General features: G+C 37.2%; 1 protein-coding gene across 2 annotated transcripts in view; it reads right to left on the bottom strand.

Moving 5' to 3' along the window:
- Positions 1-11,239, bottom strand: part of LOC307012631 (MAM domain-containing glycosylphosphatidylinositol anchor protein 2) — a 111,302-nt gene that overhangs the window by 45,637 nt on the left and 54,426 nt on the right. For both annotated transcript variants that reach the window (XM_079639516.1, XM_079639515.1), the window contains 2 exons: positions 10,144-10,292; positions 7,163-7,340 (listed from right to left, as the gene is read on the bottom strand). In XM_079639516.1, the coding sequence (XP_079495642.1) occupies positions 7,163-7,340; positions 10,144-10,292 (327 nt within the window). The remainder of the gene's footprint in view (positions 1-7,162; positions 7,341-10,143; positions 10,293-11,239) is intronic.

Here is an 11,239-nt window from a genome sequence, read left to right as displayed (position 1 = left end):
GCATTTAAACGTCTCCATCGTGAGCATAAACGTTAATATTTGCACAAAGCGCATCACCTGAGCAGGTTTAACGTGTCTGTGATCACGAGTGTGTGTGAAACTACAGCAGACACACGTGACACATGATCAAAAACACCACTCGGCTCAAATTACCCGCTGTGATTGTGTTCCGCTCATAACTGACCGGCGATCTCCAGAGAAACATGAATTAATTATCGTTAACACGTGGATGTGATGTAACGTCATGAAATGTTGGCTTCTGGATTAATGCGTCTCACAAACTGATGAAATCAGCGGCGGACGGTAAACGAAAGCAAGAGGGAAGACAACACACACCGAGAGAATCTGAGGATCTGATCATACATTTAAATATAAATATATATAGCCAGCTGTATACACGGGGGAAACTGGAAAAATGAGAATATGGTGCAAAAGTTCATTTATTTCAGGAATTCAACTTAAAAGGTGAAACTAATATATTATATAGACTCATTACATGCAAAGTGAGATATTTCAAGACTTTATTTGTTATAATTGTGATGATTATGGCTTACAGCTTATGAAAACCTTTTCACAATATTGTAATTTTGAATTTGGGGTTTTCATAATCTGTAAGCCATAATCATCAAAATGATTACAAATAAAGTCTTGAAATATCTCACTTTGCATGTAATGAGTCTATAAAATATATTAGTTTCACATTTTAAGTTGAATTCCTGAAATAAATGAACTTTTGCACCATATTCTAATTTTTCCAGTTTCACCTGTACATATATATCTTCCTAAAAGGCCATTTTCCCCCTGGATTTATTGTTACATTTATTTAAAATTAGTAAATATAACAACAAAAAACTGTCTTTAAATATAAATACAAATATATATACCAGTGTTAAATGTAAGTCTTGCTAATACATTCAGCTCAACTTCTGTCAACACCGAACAACAGCTTGAACAGAATCTACTCAGTTAAAGTTAGTTTAAACAGTGAATTAAAGAGTGGCTGTACTAAAGTTTGACCTGCATGACCCGATCACAATCAAATATGCATGTGAATGATTCACCGAAATACATAAATGCATTCAGACTGACGCTTTACCGTCTCATTATAAACTCTGAGAGCTTCACAAACATTTCATGCAACTTTCATGATCAAGAAATCACTTACAATCTCACATTTATTATTTGTGCATGTAAACGGAAGGAATGCAGTAATGGAAAGTTCAATAAATAATTCACATTATGAAAGGAGGGAAGAGCAGTTTGAGCGGCTGGACCTGTGAAGACTACACCGCAGCTTTATTGCTCACAGCAGCCGAACACTCATAGTAAACCAGGTAAAGGTCAAAAGTAACTAAAGCCTCTTGTTTCGATGAGTCTTTTCACCGGTAAACACAATCTAGACTGTCATGAAGACACACGAGCGGCTCAGCGGTCGATTTCTGTCATGCTGAATAGATGTAATGCGGATTTAACTTTGTTAATGCGGAGTGATTCATGGAATGCTTTTGCCGACTGAAAGAATTGATTTTAATGCACTCGATTAAACACGCTAATCACAAATCATCTCAAAGCAAACGTGTCTGAAGAATATTGGAAGAATATATATATATACGGCATCTGTTGCATGCGGTAAATAACCACAGGATTTCAACACATCCTGCAGTGTGCAAACAAACATGACATGGCTTTGCAACTATAGTGGAATTGCATTCCTGATCATTTGAAAGCGCAAGTAAGAATTATTCAGCCAAAACCGGTGTATTCGAGCTGTGAGGTCTAATGTCCACTATAGACTCTACAGAAATATTGAGAACATAACATGCACATTTCATAACATTAAGCTTGCATATAGACCTGCATGATTAATAAGCTCAATCTTGATTCAAACGCCCAGTCGTTCAGATTAATCACATAAATCCTGGGATAAAAGTTTATAGTTCTGATATAAAAACTGATGTCTACAGTAGTGATCATAATAGAGTAAATCACCTTTTGAAAGTAACTTGACGCTTCAAATGAAGATTGTATCATTACATCGTTACACCAGTAGGTGGAGACAAGAGACTGTTAAACATGTGTGAGTCATTGAATCATTCACTCAAGAGATTCGTTCAAAAACACTGATTCATCCAGTAATGAAACAAGTGACGTCTTTATGAGTGAGTCATTGAATCATTCACTCAAGAGATTCGCTCAAAAACACTGATTCATCCAGTAATGAAACAAGTGAAGTTTTAATGAGTGAGTCATTGAATCATTCACTCAAGAAATTCACTCAAAAACACTGATTCATCCAGTAATGAAACAAGTGACATCTTTATGAGTGAGTCATTGAATCATTCACTCAAGAGATTCACTCAAAAACACTGATTCATCCAGTAATGAAACAAGTGACGTCTTTATGAGTGAGTCATTGAATCATTCACTCAAGTGATTCACTCAAACACTGATTCATCCAGTAATGAAACAAGTTATGTCTTTATGAGTGAGTCATTGAATCATTCATTCAAGAGATTCACTCAAAAACACTGATTCATCCAGTAATGAAGTGGCGTCTTTATGAGCGAGTCATTGAATCATTCACTCAAGAGATTCACTCAAAAACACTGTTTCATCCAGTAATGAAGTGGCGTCTTTATGAGCGAGTCATTGAATCATTCACTCAAGAGATTCACTCAAAAACACTGTTTCATCCAGTAATGAAGTGGCGTCTTTATGAGCGAGTCATTGAATCATTCACTCAAACCGATTTGAAAAATAAAATAAATCAAATTAATTTCAAATCAAATAAGACTTTAATTATTAGAGTATTTAAAGCAAATGTGTGTCCATTTGTTTATATGCAGACTAGACCTTTGAAAAGATTGTTGTTGTTTTTTATTAATAATTGTATTCATTAAGGATGCATTCAATTGATCAAAAGTGACAGTAAATATATGTATAATGTTACAAAATATAATATTTCAAATAAATTCTGTTCTTTTGAACTTTCTATTCATCAAAGAATCCTGAAAATTAAATGTATCATGGTTTCCACAAAAGTATGACTCTTTTCTACATTGATAATAATAATCATAAATGTGTCTTGAGCATCAGATCATCATATTATCCTGATTTCTGGAGGATCATGTGACACTGAAGACTGGAGTAATGATGATAAATTCAGCTTTGATCACAGGAATAAATTACACTTTACTGTATATTCACATAGACAACTGATGATTTACATTATAATAATATTTCACAATTTTTACTGTATTTTTGATCAAATAAATGTAGCCTTTCTGAGCAGAAGAGACTCTTTTAGAAACATTAACAATCAAAAAAACATAAAAAAACATGATTATCTGTAGTAACTTCTGTACATTGACAATGGATAAAAAACAACTTGGAATATTACTTTTAAAGCCGACTGCTTAAATCCCTCTGTTTATTTTCCATCACCGTCTGGATAAGATTTAACGCAGTTTAACAATAATGTGTTGAAGAGCAGATCACAATAATCACTTTATATCGACAGATAAAAGCTTTAGGATAAAGCATCAAACACAAACGGACATTACGTCATGTTGTGGAGATCGATTTAGGAGACGGGAAACATCCGAGACGCAGCTTTCAGAGTCAGGGTGACATAAATATGAGCATTAGAGGATTAAAATCCATCAGACGGTATTCATCTGAACACTTGCGATGCCTCGAACAATCCACACGACAATAATAAACGCTGACAGTCGATTCACAGGAAGGATGAATCATTTCTGAGAAATGCCAAATGATGCATTTACTCTTGCGGCGACATTATCATATTATCGTTCAGGAATAAAACAGATCTCTCCTGGAGTGAAGGGGCTCTTTTGTCTTGCGCTTTAAAAAAAAAATCTGTTTCAAGTCGAGAAATCAGAGCAAATTGAGACGCCACCTCCTCCTCCTCGTCTGTGTCATTGTGTTCGAGACAGAGAATAAGAAAAGAGGATTGTCGTCTCCATTATGAGACGCAGATTTCTAAAGGCTGTTTTGCTGTTGAGAAAGAGGAACAAGAATCTACACGTTCCAGATCAGTTTTCTTAAGTACATCAGGACGTGAAAGAGGCCATTTTATCTTAATGCTGTGTTTGTCCTCGACTAGAACATGTTCTCCTGCTGGAATGTTGATTATTCTCCTCATATTCTCCAGTGTTGCGGCTCCTCTCTTCCCAGTCTGTCAGTAACGCTCTGTTTACTTCCTGTCTCTATGAAGCCCCTCCTTCTGAAAAGCACACTGTGCTCTGATTGGTCGGCTGGAGCAGTGTGTTGTGATTGGTCGAGCGCTTTGAGTGTGTTTGGGAAATGCCCCGCCCCTTACCATAACCGCAAGTTTAATACACTACTAACTCAACCAGGCCCCGCCCCTTACTATAACTGCAATTTTCAACCATAGACTGTATATAAATATGTGTGTAGTGTGTGTGACGTCACCCGTAGTGTTTCTGAAGCCCAAAGTGGGCGGAGCCGGCCGTCGGCATCTTGGCCGCGCGTCACTCCCGAATAAACGTAAATCTACGGCGAGGCGGATTAGCTGAGGTGACGTGATGCTAACACTAGCAGACAAACGGCTAGTAGTGACATCAGCAGCAATCTGCCTGTCACTCAAGTGGCCACACCCTTAATTATGCACAACTTTAAGGCTTAATATAATTTAAACGGATGAGTTATAAAAAAATTCACCCGCTCACAGTCGTCATGAAGAGCAAGATCAGCTTTATAGACCAAAACCACTTTCTGCACCAGACTGAACATGTTTATTCTGCTGTAGAGTTGAGGATATTAACATGCGGGTCTATGAGTCTCTTCTGCAGCGCCTCTAGTGGCCAGTGGAGGAACTGCAGTTTAACTCACTCAGTGTCGGTTAGAGAGAGAGAACGGAAGGTTTCCGCTTGGTCTTAACACACTACTAACTAACTCAACCAGGCCCCGCCCCTTTATTCTGCGCATTAATTATTATAATGAGGAATATTGTGACGTGTTCCCGGGAGAAACTGGAGACTACAGTGGAGGCGCTTCAGGAGTTCAGGAACACTGAAGAACTGGAGCTGTACATGATCACAGCAACACACACACTGAAGAAAGATGAACGAGGATAAAAATGTAACATTTAACATTACACTTCCCACAGTCACACAGAACACCCGTTTTACAGCTGCATTTGATTATCGGCCACTTTATAAACTCCCAGGCCAGACTAATCAGACGTAACGCAGAGAACAAAGTCACGTAGACGTTATTTATCTCCGTTAAGCCACAGTCGACCCCGCCAAACAATATCCCATCCGCTTTCATGTTTCAATATGTTTAATAGATTAAAGATTAACAAGTAACCTCATTTCAGACCTTCTTGAGTCGGTCGCGGAACAAAGGCAAACGCTGAAAGCACACACACACGCACGCACGCACGCACACACACACACACACACACACACACACACACACACACACACACACACACGCACGCACGCACGCACGCACGCACGCACGCACGCACGCACGCACGCACGCACGCACGCACGCACGCACGCACGCACGCACGCACGCACGCACGCACGCACGCACGCACGCACGCACGCACGCACGCACGCACACACACACACACACACACACACACACACACACACACACACACACACACACACACACACACACACACACACACACACACACACACACACACACACACACACACACACACACACACACACACACACACACACACTTCATTAAACTCTGGCCTCGATGCAGCGGACGAGATGTGCTTTACTTTACTACAAATAATAACATGTAGGTTTCATAACTCCGCTGTACACGGCTGTGATTTTAACCCTTATGATTGAATGAAAATCATAAATCATAATTCTCTCATGCATTGAAAATAACTTAGTTTAGGATTTACTTTGAAATGTTTCCACTCAGAAAATACTAGTAAATTTCCCAAATAATTACGAAGAAACAACAAATAATATTGAATTAAATGTAAAAAATGTGAAGTGGAAAAGCTGAAAACGCCACTCTTTATTTACAACTCAGAAAAATCTTGTGCTTGTAGTAGTTTAGCGAAATACTGAAATGAATTATTTGCTTTTGCATCATCCAAACTTTTTCTTTTTGTTCTGGATTGATCTTCACGAGCGAGAGCGCAGATGAATTATTAATAACCAGCAGCCGACACATAAAACACAATCAAAGTGAAACTCCAAACGAGCCGATCGCAAACACTGAACTCTCATCAGCTAATCACGAAACTAATGATCTTAACCTCGTTTCTCAACATTCAGACCCTTTTTCTCAACGAAATCACTACTTTTATTCATCAAGGACGCATTCAATTCATCAAAAGTGACAGTAAAGACATTTAAAATGTTACAAAAGATTCGATTTCATATAAATGCTGTTCTTTTGAACTTTCCATTTATCAAAGAATCCAGAAAAATAAGTACAATGTATCAAAGAATGTGCAAATATTCAACATTCGTGATCATCAGATCCTCATATTACACTGATTTCTGGAGGATCATGTGACACTGAAGACTGGAGTAATGATGATAAACTCAGCTTTGATCACAGGAATAAATTACACTTTACTGTATATTCACATAGAGAACTGATGATCTACATTATAATAATATTTCATAATTTTTACTGTATTTTTGATCAAATAAATGCAGGTTTGGTGAACAGAAGAAGAGACTCTTTCATGTTCCAACCCCACATTTTTTAACGCTTGAGTACTTAAAAATACCTCAACTGAACTATTGTAAAAAGCTCATAAAAATAGGGGGTCTTTCAGACTTTCAAATTTCAGTGATTGTGTAGTTTTTATGTTACCCAGATCCTGGGTCAGATATAACAACCCAGGGGCTGAGTTATGTATCGCGGGCTAACCCAGTGGTTGTGTGGAGTATTTTTTTTTTTTTAAGTTTAGAGGATTTAAGTTCATCTGTAAACATTAATTCATGTATGAAGTAAAATAATTATAAAAAAGCTAGAGCTATAGTAAAAATGAATCAACCCAGTATGATGGGTTAAATAAACAACCCAATTCGCTGGGTTGATTAACCCAACATGTGTTCTGTCCTGTATGTACCCGGCCCGTGGGTTGTGTTTAGCCCCGTGTTGTGCATGTGTGACGTACCGCTGTACGTGACGATCCTGGTGGTCGAGTCTCCCTCTCCGAAGCGTGTGATCGGCGTGAGGCGGACCACGTAGGCCTCGGGTCGGATGAGCTCCGTCAGGTTGTGTGTGATCAGTTCTCCCTTCTGGATGTTTCCCTCCACGGGGATCTCCTGCTCCCACCAGCGCTGCTGCCCCGTCTGCGGGAGAAATCAGGAGAAACACATTCCTGTGAGGACGTTAAAGAGTTTAACTCCATTTTATCTCAATGTTGTGTTCAGGCTCGACTAGAACATGTTCTCCTGCTGGAATGTTGATTATTCTCCTCATATTCTCCATTGTTGCGGCTCCTCTCTTCCCAGTCTGTCAGTAACGCTCTGTTCACTTCCTGTCTCTATGAAGCCCCTCCTTCTGAAAAGCACACTGTGCTCTGATTGGTCGGCTGGAGCAGTGTGTTGTGATTGGTCGAGCGCTTCGAGTGTGTTTGGGAAATGCCCCGCCCCTTACCATAACCGCCAGTTTAACACACTACTAACTAACTCAACCAGGCCCCGCCCCTTTATTCTGCGTATTAATTATTATAATGAGGAATATTGTGACGTGTTCCCGGAAGAAACTCGAGACTACAGTGGAGGCGCTTCAGGAGTTCAGTGTTTTGTTACTGGTAATCGCTGGTATTATTCACCAGGATGCTGTCAAATCCCGTTTCCCGGCAGGACTGGAATAATTAACATTATTAGACCGTTTTCCTTAAAACGACCTGCTGTGGTCAGCTGACCTCGAACTGCCAAATCCAATGAATTGACTGAAAAAAATAGAATAAAAAAAAATCACGAAGACATAAAAAAAGGAAAGCAAAAAAATAAAATAAAAATAATAATAAATAAAGTAAAATTACTCATGAAGACATGAGTAAAAATGGCTAAATACTGCCAAGTTTCTCACACTCGTCTGACGCAGTTTCTCACACTCGTCTGACGCAGTTTCTCACACTCGTCTGACGCAGTTTCTCACACTCGTCTGACGCAGTTTCTCACACTCGTCTGACGCAGTTTCTCACACTCGTCTTGTGACACTCGTTCTCACGCACTTCATGTAACCTCAGAGCAGATTTCTCTGATCAAAGAAGAGAACGCCAGCGAGATGTGGAAGTAATCACAGAGCGGATCTGTAGAGCAGAGTCTGAATGTTGATCATGAGATTCACACAGGAGACTGAGAGACGTGAGAGACTGAGAGACCAGGAGACAACTATACAAACAATGCAATTCAAATCAATGCAATGCAAGAAAATAAAATAATGAAATGAAATGATAAAATAAAAATTTTTTATCAAAGAAAGCTAAAATAAAAATAAGTAAATAAAATAAGTAATTAAGACATGAGTAAAGACGGCAAAAAATTAATAAATTAATTAATGAATAAAATAAAATAAACATACAAAAATTTTTATAAAATAAAAAATAAAAATCACAAACACAAACACACCAGTAAAAATAGCTAAATAAAATTAAATACATAAGTAAATAAATAATAAATAAAATAAAATATATAATTAATCTTGAAGACATGAGTAAATAAATGCTAAATAAAAATAAATACATAAGTAGATAAATAAATAAATAAATAAAATTAGTCATTTTATTTTAAAATGAAATAAAATAACCCACACATAATACAATTAAATAACAAAATGAGTAAATAAAATAGAAAATTGCTCACGAAGACATGAGATAAAATATCATTAAAAAAATAAAATACTATTAAACAATGAAATAAAATATTATTAAAAAATAAAATCCTGAACAAATGCATGCATTTCTGTGAACAGTGCACCACAGGGCCATTGGCATGTTATTTCCATAAGATGAAGACATGAGTAAACAATGCAAAATAAATAAATAGATCAATAATTTAGTGGGCAATACTGACCTAAGCCATGCATATATGCATAAACTGCAGATCCCCTGTACACTATAGGGCAACATTGGCATATTTAATATTTCCAGCACACAATCATTGAGACCGGCTCTTTAATCTCACATGATGTGATGGAGAGATCGTCTCCATTATGAAGCGCTGGGACCAGTGTTCATTCCCAGTGCAGCTCAGGGTGTGTGAGGAGGTAAAAACAGCATCGCTCACGGATCCGGGCCCCGGGGCCGACAGGCATTTACCCAGGAGCCCTCACCGCACAGAGGAACTTCAGGATTACCGTGATCCGTGTGGACAGAGAGAGGAGCGACTCCTGTGCGGAGACTTACAGCCGCAAACATGTTCTGATCATGTGTATGAAAAATAATGTTCTGATCATGTATATGAAAAATAATGTTCTGATCATGTATATGAAAAATAATGTTCTGATCATGTATATGAAAAATAATGTTCTGATCATGTGTATGAAAAATAATGTTCTGATCATGTATATGAAAAATAATGTTCTGATCATGTATATGAAAAATAATGTTCTGATCATGTATATGAAAAATAATGTTCTGATCATGTGTATGAAAAATAATGTTCTGATCATGTATATGAAAAATAATGTTCTGATCATGTATATGAAAAATAATGTAAAACCCTCACTCTCCTGCTGCTTATTCATTCACACCGTACAGAGAAACTGTGTGTGTGTGTGTGTGTGTGTGGTAAAAAGACACAAGCTCTTGAAGCTCCGCCCCCTATGCCGGGAGCAGCAGCTCATTTGCATTTAAAGGGACAGACACATAAAACGGTGTGTTTTTGCTCACCCTCAAAAAGTGACAATTTTGACATGCTATATAAAAATATCTGTGAGGTATTTTGAGCTAAAACTTCACACACACACTCTGGGGACATCAGAGACTTAGTTTAAATCTTGTGTTAAGGGCATTATACCACCGCTTTAAAACAAATCAACAATACTATACAGTAGACCACATTTCATAAGAATACATAAAGTACATTAAAACAAGGACAGCAAAACATAAAACAAGGCAACTCACCCCCCCCCCCCAGCACTGACCTGTCGTATGCCCAGGCGATAGGCCATGATCCGGTCCACGGCGCCGGGGTTCATCTGAGTCCACTGAAGCTTGTAGCCGTAAACCCGAGGCCGGTTCTGCCACAGCGGGTTATATGTGTCGTAGTAAAACTCAGGAGAGAACGCTTTCCCTGCACAGAACACACACAAACGGACACACACACACACACACACACACACGTTTCTCAATGTGACGACAGTACTGTGCAGAAGAACTGTGAGTAGGAAATATCAGTTTACATTTCAAACATACTTTATGTCATTAATTGTGATAATCCAGTGAGATTTTTGTATGCACGATAAATCTTGAGTATATTTATATATTGCATGATGAAAATATTGATTATATTTATTTTATGGGTTTATTTTAATTAATGGGTGTCATGTCATATTAGAAACATGAAAAAAATTATTTTCTTTAATTTTATCTAATTATATTATTTATTTACTTGTTTATTTTTTTTTTTTTTGTATGTGTGATATATATGATATATTTTTTCTATTAAACAAATATAATAATAAAAATATAAAATTAGGTAAAATTAATAAAAAAAATTGGTAAAATTAATATAATAATGTAAAAACATTAATAGATAAAATGAAATAAATGACCTAAAAAGCAGAAGCATACATAAAGGATCCACTGGATATAGTTGCTGATGCTGCTGGCAAATAAGTCAAAAGGAAACACATCATTTACATACAGAAGTCTTAAAGGTACAGTCTCACAGCGGGGTCATGGGTCACAGAGGACGTAATCCAATGCAAGTGTGTATCGCATTCTCAGTGTAACTGCAACAATCCTTCTGAGCGGAAAAAAAATCATGTATTATAATATTAAATATTAAAATATTAAAATATAATATAATATTAAAAAGAATGAGAAAAAAAATCACAACCCATTTGACTTTAGTATTGTGATGTGTTTGAGTAACAGGAATATATGAAGTATATATCATGTTTCTGATGAATGAGAGGGATTGATGACATCAACTTTATTTGCTGTAACCAAGTTTACCGAAAGGCAAATGCACTGAAACTAAACATTGTATACAAAATAAATATTTCACCATATAAT

Source organism: Phoxinus phoxinus, assembly GCF_949152265.1.
Source record: "Phoxinus phoxinus genome assembly, chromosome: 16".
Lineage (NCBI taxonomy): Eukaryota > Metazoa > Chordata > Actinopteri > Cypriniformes > Leuciscidae > Phoxinus > Phoxinus phoxinus.
Note: the sequence above shows the minus strand (reverse complement) of the source record. Positions and strands in the feature narration are given on the sequence as shown.